Below are 13,652 nucleotides of genomic sequence, written 5' to 3' on the forward strand. Positions count from 1 at the left end.
TGGACCATTTTTCCAAACTGTCAGCAATCACATCTATCACAGCAGATATTTCAGAAAAGGTGAGCCAAAGCTCTTCCTTTTTAAATGGAAAAGCAGTTCCTAATCTAGGAAGGTTATCTAGCCAGACTCACCAAGACGATAACAGGACGCGAGGACGGTTCTTTCTCGCTTTGTGTTATAGATCAGCCTGTCTTTTGACTCTCTCTGCTGCTCACCCTCTCTCTTTCTGCCACGGAGCTGCTAACTATGAGCAGACACACATGACTCACCCCTGACACTGCCCAAACACACTGCTTTACTTTAAACTAGTGGAAAAAATGTTCCTTCTATCCTCCTCTTTCCACTTCTCCTTGTTTACTGCAGAGAAAGGTTAAAGAAAACACGATGCACTTATTAAATGTCAGTGAAATACGCCTCAAACCTTGTTTACACCGTCAGAGGTGTCAGTTTGACTGGGAGGAGGTATGATTTGTAGTTTTCAGGTCAGAGTCGGCAGGAACAATGAACCTCTGTGCTAATGTAGCTTTTCTATGTTTCAAAAACGTTTTCACTGGTTTTCTTTTTTCCCCATTACATCATTGTGGGCTGTGTGCAACTGATTGCTCAGCAGTTCAAAAAAGATTTAAATGCAGTAAGACAAGTGAACCACTTGTTGTCAAAACAGGTGTTTTAATGGCTCCTAAGGGCCCAGATTCCTATGTGGATTTAAAAGCCTGCTGGCACAGAGACAAACTGCACAATAAAGAAAATGGCAGATACCTTTGGACAACAGCTAATTCGTAGATGGTCGTCCAAAGGAAAGGTGACGATTATGAGGTTTTACTTTAACCCATAAAGCTTGCGCCTCTGTAATAATATAAGTCCTCGGCACGACAGATGGTCTTTCCTGGTGATTTTATGGCCTCAATCACTACTTCCAACTTGCACTGATATTAATATGTTTATTTTGTAAATTATGGCCCTCTTAGTGACCAGTAGGACAATAAAGCTCGAGGCTACATGTAGTGACAATAACAAGTCACTACTGTATCCCATGAGCATCCCATAACCTGTGTCTAAGGTGACATTTAGAGAAACTACTGTTTTTGGCACTTCTTTGGTTTTAAGTTTTTATTAAATGAAAGTTTGAAAAACAGAATCAGTTTTTTAAAAAATGTTCTGCTTCAGGTGAGGAGACTTGGCCAAACATCAGTCGGTCAATACACAAAATAAAGTCTCAAAAGTTACTTAATGGAGATTCTTTGACTTTCCACTCACTTCTGTACTCAGTAATAAACTTAACCTGCCATATATTTGTGCATTTGGATCCTCTCACAATCACTTTGGATTCTTTGTTCGACGTCTTTTAAGTGATATAAGCTCGACAAAAGCAACACTTTGTTCACACACACACACACACACACACACACACACACACACACACACACACACACACACACACACTTTAAACCCAATGACTTCCCCAGCTAGTTGCCATGCCCACTGGCCAACAGCCAAAATACTTTCAGGAGTGTGTCAGGACCACAGACGAGAGGGGAGAAAAGCATTCCCTGGAAGTCTACAAGGATACTGAAGAAAATCCTCCAAAGCTGCGCCTTTAACCCAAAGACGCCTGATTCGTACTGTAAGGTAAATCCTTTTAGAGGGTCAGATCAAAGCAATCAGACCTTTTACCTGGATTCAACTTCAAACGCACCTCTCCAGGGCAAACTGTCTGTTACATGTGGGAGAGATTAGACGCACCCTTCTTCAAAGCACTTAGTCATTTTTGCACATACTGCCAGCAGAGACAGTGAAATGTGAAACCTCCTACCTGTGACGATGCTCTGGCTTGTGTCTGTCAGGACGACCTGGGGAGAGAAAGAGTGATTGTAAACCAACAGGCACTGTTTAGTCTACAGAGCTCAGCAGTTCATGTGGGCAAAGAGCTGAAACGGCTTTAGACCAGCTCAGTTATTGCTTAGTAAAAATAACTTATTAAAAATGTTTTTCTGTGTCACAAAGGTAGAAATGTTTTAAAAAACTGCAACGTCAGCACAGCTTTGGTTAAATTGTTATTAAACACTGAGGCTGAATGTGTGGGCATATAGAGTTTTCATGGTTACATGTAAGCGCATACTTCATACGACTATGCATTTATTCTGGTTTTCTAGTGGATCATATGACGTAATTTACACCGACCGTTCAATTTATTGGCTACACTTGTTTAAATGTTCATTAATATAAACATCTAATTAGATAAGCACATGGTAGCACCTCAGTGCATTTATGCATGAAGACGTGGTGAACATAACCTGCTGAAGTTCAACCTGAACATCAGAATAGGAATTGAAGGTGAATTAAGTGATCCTGAAGGTGGCGTGGTTGTTGGTGCCTGATGTGCTTGTCTGAATATTTTATATTGATTTTCCCACACAACCTTTACACCAGGGATTACAGAGAATGGGCCTCTTTGGGCCTCTTACTACCAGCTGATCATCACTGAAACACCACAGCCTACTTGAGTATTGTTGCCGACTATGTCCATCCCTTTATGGCCGCAGTGAACCCATCTTCTGATGACATGATGAACACACCATGTCACAAGCCATAAATTATCTCAAACTGCCAAACTGAAAGTGAAAATATCTTCACTATACTAAAATGAGCTCCACAGTCACCAGATCTCCTATTCAATAGAGGACCTTTGAGATGTGGTAGGAGCAGAAGATTCACATCATGGACGTGCAGCTTATAAATCTGCAGCAACTATGTGATACCAACATGTCAATATGGACCAAACTCTCTGAGGAATGTTTTGGGCAGCTTGTTGAATGTGAAAACAAAGTGTTTACATTGACCAAAAGTCATTATTAAAAGTACTAAAAGTTCCTCTGATTATAATTTAATGTGTCCTACATTGAAATGAGAAACAAAATTTAAACTTCAACCTCAATAACGTCGTTTTGAATTCCAAAGTTTTAGGCTGAAAAGACAAAACTGTTTTTATCCTGGTTTGAAAATACAAAAATAAAGATTGATTAATCCTGGTTTAATGCAGACGAAAAATAGTGCCACCTACAGAAACTAAGTGAAGACAAAAGGAAGAGGATGTCACAATCATCCTGATAAGTCATGTGATCACCACAGGAAAAAGTTAGGGGGGCATTTGAATTTTTAAAAAGGTGAACCACCTCCTATAATGCCTTCAACAAGATGAAGAAAGCAAGAAAAAAGACAAAGGAGGAGGAGAAAAGCCAAGAAAAAGCAGAGCTGCACCTTCTGTGAATGTGTATTTTTCCATTTCCTACCTCCTTTTTCTTCTTCCTTCCCAACCCAAACTGATAACCAGATCAGTATGACCTGCTTAAGTCCAGAAAAACTAGATGCTGACGTGTGTGCAGAACTTGCTGCAGATAGTTCTTCTTTTCAAAAACTCAAAAAATTTCTCCCTTCAGTGCTTTTTCTTCTTTTCCGCTACTTTCTCTGTCCCTGAAAAACTCCAACTGGACAGCCCGTCAGCTCTGGCTAGGTTCCTGATTGGCAGAGGACATCCAGGAAATGAGGCTGCGATTGGCTGCAGGCGGATTCTGCTGGAGTCATCGGAGTTTTAATACTTCCAGATGTTTGTCCTGCGCAGCAGGCTGGCTTAGCTTTCTGCTGGAGCTGCGTTCAAACACGCAAGATGCACACCGCAGCAGATTTCACTCAGCGTTCGTCATCCACTGGCTTTCTTGTGTGCCACGAGGAGGTCAGAGGTTAGTGAGGAAAAGGGGATTTAGACAGTTTTTTTTCCCCCAAGGAAGCTTCCTTAGATAGTAGGAGGAAAGAAATCAACACTCCATTAAAGTGGACATGAAGCACTAAATGTATTAAGCTCATTTACACCACGGAGGTTTAAAGCATTTTTTAAAATCTAATTTGATCTTTGATTTTATTTAAGCACTTTTTTTTCCAGGTGACAAGTGGAATTAAAGCTGCAGCCTTCTTCCCATTCATTTAGAACAGGGAGGCTTTTGCCCAAATAACTGCCAAAAGGCATTGCCAAGATGGCTGCCAAGTGGCTGAAAATTCAGTTACAATGCCAGTTTAAAGTATTCAAGAGGGAATGTTTATCCTTGAAAACTGTGACACTCACATGAGGCATTTATCACCTGTCACTCTCACAGATGAGCCTGTGTGGAAAAACATGTGACTGCTCAATAAAGCCTTTAAAAATATGCAGCTCAGATTTTTTTTTCCTTTTTTGCAAAAGGTCAACTACTTTCAAACTTATTCTTTTTTTTAAATGTTCGCTGTTCACTTTAGCTTCTCATCTAATGTACAATAACACTAAACAGTGCTGGTAAAATAAGGTTCTTCATTAAGCTGCACGTCCCGAAGCTAAGAAAAGGCTGAACCCGATCCCTAACCTCAGATGCCAGAAAAATTATTAACAGACTGTTGTTAAACCCACAGAGAGAAAATAAACCACAGTCCAGGAATGCTGCACAAACAGACACACACACTGTATTTGTTGTTCTGACTGTAACTTAATGTCTCCATATGGTTTACAATTCTTAATAAACAATGTCTTCATGTTGCAAAATATTCTGCTATTCAATTTCTCAAGTGAGAAAAAAAGTATCTGAAACACATTTAATGAAAACCAAGTGAGCTCAGCTCATCAAATGGTTGGGTTTCATTGCACAACAACAACAACAATAACCAACTCAGACTCTCTCACACGCTCCCTGATATATGTATTTTGTGGTTTAAGGCTATATTAGCTTATATAGGTGATGAGCTGTCTGGGAATTGTGGATGTGTTCTGTTGTAGTTCAGTAGGGAGCAAAAATTCACCTTCGGATATGAACCTTTATTAATTTGAAACCTAGTCTCAGCCTGTCCATGTCACGCTGCTCGATATCATTCACCTCCTTCCTCTGACAGGATCTTATCTCACAGTTAGACTCCACCTCCATTTTAGACTGCAGCTCAAACATGTTTGGCTGATACAAACACAAACCAGAAGCTTCCTGCACAAAAATCCCATCCCTTGCCTTCAGATATTTGTATATTCAAATTCAGAATTTGTTCAAAGAAATAAAAGTAATCCTAACTTCCCATTTTCTCTGTTTCCTCTTCCCTAAACACCATGAACAGAAATTGAAGAGTTAGTAGCAGGCCTAAAAAAAGAAACAAACAAAAAAGCTCCAGAGCAGATGAACAGTACCTGACAGTCATCTCCTTAAGAAACAGGAAAAGCATACCTCAGTCGTGGTTTGGCCTCCCCAGGGTGTGAAGTTCAACATTATTAATCATAATGGATGTGAAGTGTGGCTGTAGCTCAGGAGGTAGAGCACTTTATCTACTGATCAGAAGGAGAGTGGTTTGATTCCTGACTCCTCCAGTCTGCATGCCAAGTATCCTTCAGCAAGATACTAACTCCAAGTTGTGCATGAATGTTAGTTAAGAACCACTAAAGCAGGGGTAGGCAACGCCAGGCCTCGAGTGCCGGTGTCCTGCAGGTTTTAGATCGCACCCTGGGTCAACACACCTGAATCAAATGATTAGTTCATTACCAGCCCCCTGGAGAACTTCAAGACATGTTGAGGAGGTAATTTAGCCAATTGAATCAGCTGTGTTTGATCAAGGACACATCTAAAACCTGCAGGACACCGGCACTCGAGGCCTGGAGTTGCCTACCCCTGCACTAAAGGCTTAGAAAAAAGTGACTGGGTGAATTTATTTGGTCTTTGAATGTGGCATGTTATATGGAGCGGTTTGAGTACTCTGGGAGAGTAGAAACGCTCTATAGAACAATGCCATTTCCCATCACGTTGCCAGAGAATGGAACAAAAGGTAGCCAACAAAGAAGAGCTCTGCCCTCCATGAAGCCTGGAGAACTATTCCTGAAGACTACTTAAAGAAATGACAATAAAGGTTGCCTAAGAGACTGTGTTGAATAATAAAGGTGGTCACCTTAAATGCTGGCTTTCAAGAATTGTACAAACTCTGTTTTTGCCTTGTATGCTGTATTTTCATATTTGTTTCTACATTTCAATAAACTTCTGAATCCATTTCCCATTTTTCTAGCAAAATATAAAGAAATGAGGATGGTTCAAGACTTTTGCGCCGAATATGGACAAAATTATTCTGCAATACTATTTGAATTCAAGAGTTTTCAAACTGCCACAGAAAAACAAAATTAATTAAATAAATAAATAAATCACGCAGTGTGCCTTTACAAACATGAAAAGGATGGGTTGAATGAATTTCTGACCGGTGCTGTCATTGACGCCGCTATCGGAATAAGCCAGTTGCTTTCTAGATCTTCTATCATCAACTGTAAGTCGTGTTATTGCAAACTGGAAGTGTTTAGGAACCACAGCAACTCGACCATAAAGTGGCAGATCAGATAAAGTTACAGGGCGGGTCACCGACTGTGTAAAGGTCGTCAGCGCACTGCTGAGTGAGTAAATGTGGTAATCCAGTCTTCCTTTGACATCAACATGAGCACACACACGGTGCACTAGGAGCTTCATGCTATAGGGTTTCAATGTTCAAGCAGCTCCTGTAGGTGTCTCACATAGCAAAATTGGTATGGCCCGGATCTGGCCCACATACCGCAAAGAATGACGGCCCTTTGGTGGCCCAGATCAGGTTTGCCAGAAGTGGCCCACACATGGGCCAGCACAAGGCTAGTTGCAGACACACTGGTGGTCCTTTGCTGGCCCAGAACAGTTTCAGCTCTGACCCCAGATGTCAGCCCAATGTGTACCTTAATCAAGCCATGTAATAACAACATGTGCCAGAACATAATAGTGCAAAAGTAACATGACGAAACTCTGTTCGGACAGTGAATGGACTGATTCTTATATAGCGCTTTTCAACCCTCCCGGTTTACTCAAAGTGCTCTTTACAACATGCCACATTCACCCAATCACACACTTTCTCTAAACTGAGTGCTTCCTACATGAGTGCTACCTATTCACACTCTTGACATGCAGACTGGAGGAGCCAGGGATTGAACTAGGGCTGTGCGATATGACCATAATCTCATACCCCGATATAAGACATCTATCATCCCGATAACGATATAAATCACAAAAATTTAACATTTTCTGTAAATTCTGTGAATCTCGGGCAGCTCGACTTGCATGAAGTGTTTTCAGCTGGGCGTCGTGTACCTGGAGTTGAGACTTTTAACCGATGCATGAAGTTATACATTTTTAGACATAAGTTGTAACGGCCGCCGCTTTCTTTGTGAATATTTATTACACGGCGTGCTGCGGGGAAAAGCCTGTTCTAACGTTTGAGTCTAAGGTTTATTTTTTAGCACCTAACGCCTCTTTTTTGCTTCTCATCCATAAACATCCTGTATGCTCTTTCATGGGATTTAGTTTATTTTGAAAAGTCTCAACAGGATCTTGAGCTTTATTGTGAAAGGTTAACATGCAAAACAAACAAGCGGATGGCGAAGCCATGCCATTGTTTTATCATCGTGGTTGCTAACGACAACACATAAAAACAGTCACTTGTCCGTCCATAGTGTGGTCATATTAAATATAAGAGAAAGAGATAACTTTAACAAATTAATATAGCCACTAGTGACCATCAAAACGATGAAAAAAAATTGGTGTAAACATTTTATTTTGGGACACCACGAAATAAATGATAGCGTAATATGAAACGATAGACGTTTTTATATCGTCATCCAATATATATCGTTATATCGAACAGCCCTAGATCGAACCACAAAAAATTAAGACCTGTTTTTTGTGAGCCTGGGCCACATAAACTAAACCATAATTGGGCCAGAAGTGGCATGCCATCGCATAAACAGTGCCATCTGCGCCAGGCCTGGCCCATATCTGGATAACCACTTACCATGCCAGAAGTCAGCCAGCAATGCCAGCATGACACCAGATCCAGGCCAGATCTATCTGCTATGTGGGGCAATGTCTATGTGGCCCAGTTCTTTGGTCAATGTAGTGCACATGTGCCCGTGTATTGACCATTCGCAGCTTGTCTTTTTCGAAATCCAAAGTCCAAGACCACCGATGTTATGGTCACCCCATCTACCTTTTCCATCATCTCTTACGTATGATGCAGCATAAGGCTGCTGATGAGGAATGTTTGCTAAATTAGGGCAAAAGATGCGATGATCTCACATTTAAATGAACAGTCTTGTTTTGTTTTGGTCACAGATTACAGTCATATTGTGCCAACACTTCCTCAAAGTACAGCATGTAAAAGTTGTTTTTGTTTCCTGTCTTAAAAAAAAGGTATGCTATATATACATATATATATATATATTTTTTTTTTTAATGTAGGCCTTCTGTACATAGCCACTTCCTTGCCACAGGACAGTTAGGAAACATACAATTTTCTATTTTAAAGTCATAACAACTGTGTAATAAATATAATTACCACTTACAGCTCCGTGTTTAGCAAATGAAATCATAAAAGCACCAGTATTCCTCTCTAGCCACCACAAAAATATCACCCAGGATTAAATCTAATCTCATGCAGTCTAATCTTTAAGCCTTACATTACTCCCGGGATGACTTAGAAACTTTACATAACAACCAGAAAAAGACACACAGGTGGCATTGTGTCAGTTAATCATGTCAAGAAGCGGTGGTAATTTCTCCAAAAATGTACCCCGCCCTAACCACAGGGCAGAAGCGAATGCATCATCTGAAGAGTTTCTGAAGAATTACAGACTCACTTTACTCACGCACTAACTGAGAAAAGCCTAGAAGAGTCAGGACAAGTTATAATTTAACTTCCCCGAGAGAGAGACAAAGAGGAAGACTTGGTCTTTCAACTAATGGTTGTAAGTCCGGGCACAGGCATACACAAACTTTGACCCCAGTGTCGGCAAGTTCACATCATGATATAAGAATTTACAACCCTGAGTTCAACCAGGCGACACACACTCATCTACATCAAGGCTTTCTAAACAAACCTTATCAGAAATGTGTTTGTGATTTCCCTCGATTCGCTAAACGAAAGGTGGTCTGAGGAAAAAGTGACAAAGCACTCAAGAGCTGCCAAATCTAAACCGCCTGCGTGGTCTGAGATTAGAAACATAAAAGAAAGCTAGAAAATATACACACATTTTAGCGTTCATGCTTTAAAAATAACAATCAAAAAACGTTGCCAACTAATTTTTAATCAGATAATCAGCTCTAAACATTAACACGCTTCATAAAACGTCTCTTATTTAAAGGTTTTAGACCTGAAATGTACACCAAGTATCATAAACACTGTCCACACTGGATCCAGGCTTAATATTTTGCCTCTTAAACCCCTAGGTGAGCGGCATTTTGAGCCTACACTGCACATTATATGCATGTCAAGGTGCCGTTTTATCAGTGCTGTGATAGATTTTGCGGGGATGCTAAACATTCACAGACGAGGAAGGGAGGGGGGATCTGGGATCCTAGAGCTGCTAAACAGTATGTTAAGATACCTTTAAATAGAGCAAAAGTGAAACAGAAACATTACCACAATGTGAAAATAAAGAATAACAGAGAATAAACCTGACAGTTTGTTTGCTTTGAGCCTTATCGGTGGAAATGTGGTCATATAACATCAAACCTTGGGGGTTGCATTTCCTTCCAGACTCGTGACAGCTTATTTCTTCCTTATGTATTAAGGAACTGGATGTCTATCAGGTGGAAACAGTTTAAAGCAAACACATAAAGATGATGTTTGTGGCTCTTTCTTTACCTCTGGAGGTGTTGGGCTGTCGTCGGACCACTTGCTCCCGAGTGTCCCTCATCACGCTTTCCTCCTCTTCTTCTGAGCGTGCCTCGGCCATTTCTCCTTCTTCTTTTACTACCTTATTTTCTCACTTTCTGTCTTCCTCCTTCAAATTGCTTCTCCTGAGTGTCTGTGGGAAACTGGAGCTGTGTCAGAACAGAAGCAGCGGCGGCGACAGGCACATTATTTATTCTTCCTCTTGTTTTGGCTTCGTCGCCAACTTGCACCGCGAAAGCTCAAACACCGTCAACTTTAAAGCCCCAACATGACTTCCAGGGTTAGCTGAACACTTCCACCGCGTGTTCCGAAGATTTCGAGGCGAGAAAAAGCAGTCTGTAAAGTCTTATTATACAGACAACAACTATCTTTGCGGCGAGTTTCAGATGACACTTTCTCCAAGCTTCCCTGTTTTCCCTGGTCGCGAGCTCGGCGCTCTCCGACGCCGTGACGTCACCAACAGGGAAAAAAAACGCGGAGAAGAAGAATAAATAAATATGGAGGACTAAACGTTTAGTTTAGTTAACTTAACGTCATGGTGTGCGGCAGTATGTGCTGGGAGAAGTAACCAGGTAGAGAGGCGGAAGAAGAGGATGAACATGGGTGGCGAAAAGTTGTTTTTTTTTTAAAGTGCACCTGACCTAAACTGTAATATACCAACACGCAAAACGGCAAATATATAACTGCAAAGTAACAAAGGGGCCCAAGAAAAACCTCAAAATGTCCTAAACGCCCAGAGACAAAAAGTGGGAGAAAATGTTCTCCCACGTGCAAAAACATGTGCAAAGAAATCCAAAATTTGGACAAAAAAGCACAAAAATCATTCAAAGTGACACAAAATAATCTTAAACATCTTCAAGGGGGCTCAAATAGTGGTGCAAAGTAGTACAAAATAAACCAAAATGTCTTAAAATAGAAACAAAAGTTTGACAAAGAGATGCAGAATGCCCCAAAACGCCTTCAAAGAAAGAAAGAATCAAACAAAATCACACAAAGTGACACCAAATGCTCTGAATCCTCACCAGAGGCACAAAGGTTGGACAAAGACACACTAAATAACCAAAACTTCTTCAAAAACTCAGAAACAAAATACCTCTGAAACATTTACAAATTTACAAACTACATAACACATAATGATAGGCATAGATAGACATAGGCATCATAATATTTTTAAAAAGGCATACATGCAGCACAAAGTATGCAGACAAAAGTGTGGGATAAAAAAATGCAAAACACAAAAATGAGAGGAAGAATGACCACTGTTAAGGGCAAAATGAGCTCCGAGAGGTGCAGAAAATGTAAACATGCTCAAAAACACAGACAGAACAAAAGAAAATTCAACGATAAACACACATACACAGAGCTAAATGACCACAGTGATGTAAAATAACTACATAGAATGCAACACTGCTACAGTGATGCAATCATCTGCAAAAATAGTAAGTAAAATCAGTACTAAGACATGCAAAGTTGCCATTTACAGTAGCTACAAAGACACCAAAAGAAAGGAAAGAGAAGCAAAAGACCACCAACTGCTGTCCAACAACGGGAAAGAAGCCCAAATCACAAATGTGAAACTACAAAATTTTGATGCTGAACAACTTAACATGATCCACAAAGTGACAGTAAAAATGTGGAAAATTGCGACAAAGGCTTAGGAAGCAATATTAAAGAATTTAGCTGATAACAGCTTACATACTCTAAACACAGTCATGACTGAATTTGAATTGGCACTTTGGTTATACTTGCTGGGAAAGTTTGCTTACTTTCATTCACCTACCTACTTGATTTCCACTTGATGTCCACACAGACTCGTGGGATTGTTAATGTTTAACATGAATCCTGAATTTATTAGTGTTTGCATCATTAATTACGTCATACGTTGATTCTTGTAAATGTGTAATGGATTTCCAGTGTGCATGTGGGCAGGAAGAGGGTAAAGGTCTGGCTTTTAATAGACCATGAGTGAGACTATTGTATTGTTAAATGAGCCATGTAGTGCAAAGCTTCAGGGATGTTAATTAAATCTTATTGAATGGATAACATACACTTTCTCATTCACCGTGTGTTTATACACCACTCTACATTTAATGATTCATTATTACTATGATGAGCCTGGTTCTGGCTGAGGTTTCCTCATTTTAAAAGGGAGTTTTTCTTTCCCGCTGTCACCAAAGCTCTTGCTCACAGGGGGTCCTCTTGTTGTTGCGGTATCTCTGTATTATTGGAAGGTCTTTACCTTACAATATTAAGCACCTTGAAATGAATTTTGTCATGATTTGGCAGTATATACATAAAAGTGAATTGAATATCTGCCTCTTATCAGATTAAGCTAATAACAAGTACTCTGAACTCTCTACAACTTTCTGCTGATTTTTTTTTACTCACAAGACTCCAGTTACCTTTACTTCATATTTGTGAGGTATTGAGTTTGCAACATGTTTGTTAATTCAGGCAACTTAGAAAATTTTACAGTTCTGTAGGATTGTAATTGCACAAAACCCTAGGTATCAGCATGTGGCTGTTTTCTTGTCCCTTCTACTTCAAAGTGCTTATGATGAAGTGACATTAAATAACCCTGAAGTTAGTTTTGTTACACACACAAAGGGATACATTGTATGCTTGATTCATCTAGAATTTGCAGCTCTCTGAGAGTTTCTACCAGTGAATGACCACATTCGTCCTCTGGAAGAATGCGGTCATTTGTATGCAGGTATACAAATGACATACATAAATATACAGAATGCAGGCCAGCTTTAGAATAAAATATGTAAATGAGCACTACAGAAAGTTCTTTTTACTGTAAGTGCCTGTGTGCGCGGAGCTTTGCTGCAAACAGAAACAGGTAAATGTGAAGTGAAGTAAACTGAAACTTGGCACAACGCAGCTAAAAAAAACCTCTCACATGACTAACACAGTGGAGAGATCAGGAGCCTGAGTCAGAATAACACAGGTGAACACACAGGAAGTATGTAATCAGATATTAACAGTGTCTAGAATAGCAGTGAAGCTAATGTGTTCTCTTTTGTGCTTTGGAGTTGAGGGATTTTCAGATATCTTTTCTATTTTCTGTCTAGCTCCATTGACCTGGTGACTGCCTTTCATTTAATGAGGCGGATTTTCAAAGATGACAATTTAAATCATCACAATGATGATTCTGTAGCAATTACACAGCGCAACACTTGAGCAAGTTACTTTATTAAAATGCTGATCATTATTAAGAATAATACGCAGTCAGGCCATGATTAATCAAGTGCAGTTCCAATGGTTTGCCACAAGAGGGCACTGCTGATAAATGTAGAGGAATGGTTAACCAAGATATGGAACACACTGGTGTCCAAACTTTGGGATAAAAACTTAAGTATTAAAATATTTGCACGGCTTTACCAAAGGTGAAGCTTAAAGAAAAAAAAAAAACAGCAGAGAAACAACAAAAACACACAATCTATAAACATCAAGTTCTTCTACAGAAGAACTTGATGTTTTTACAAAGTAAAACCTACATAAAGAAAAAAAAATGCAAACATGCAACAAGTATAGGTTGATTTAGTCCTCCATTATCCTGTCGCTCTGTCAAGAAAGATCACACTTTAAGAGACTGAAAAAATGAAAATTAATAAATAAATAATTATATTCCTTTTATGGTGTCAAATAACTTTTGAGGTGTTAATGGCATCATGGTTACTACATTCATTCATTAAGCTTTCTGACTTAATAAACTTTTTACCATCTTATTTATTTATTTTAAATGAGGCCACTGCAAAGTAGCTGATGTGGAGGAGGTTGGTAGGCTGGTTTGGATCCAGATGACCTGTGTGTGCATTGATTTAACAGCTCAGATTAACAATTTCCTGCTGTCCTCAAACACCCAGTGTTAAACTGTTGTTGCACGGTGATTAACAAAGCTTGATTAAAGGAAT

The 13,652-nt window shown here is 39.7% G+C and overlaps 1 protein-coding gene across 1 annotated transcript in view; it reads right to left on the bottom strand.

The window, feature by feature from the left end:
* LOC102788603 (uncharacterized) overlaps positions 1 to 10,150 on the bottom strand; it is a 28,753-nt gene extending 18,603 nt beyond the window's left edge. Inside the window, exons 1-2 of the mRNA XM_087833974.1 lie at positions 9,703 to 10,150; positions 1,814 to 1,850 (exon numbers count right to left, since the gene is read on the bottom strand). Coding sequence (XP_087690100.1) covers positions 1,814 to 1,850; positions 9,703 to 9,793 — 128 coding nt within the window. The 5' untranslated portion in view covers positions 9,794 to 10,150. The remainder of the gene's footprint in view (positions 1 to 1,813; positions 1,851 to 9,702) is intronic.
* Positions 10,151 to 13,652: the final 3,502 nt, after the last annotated feature.

Source organism: Neolamprologus brichardi, chromosome 3 (genome assembly GCF_056152115.1).
Source record: "Neolamprologus brichardi isolate AB-2024 chromosome 3, ASM5615211v1, whole genome shotgun sequence".
NCBI lineage: Eukaryota > Metazoa > Chordata > Actinopteri > Cichliformes > Cichlidae > Neolamprologus > Neolamprologus brichardi.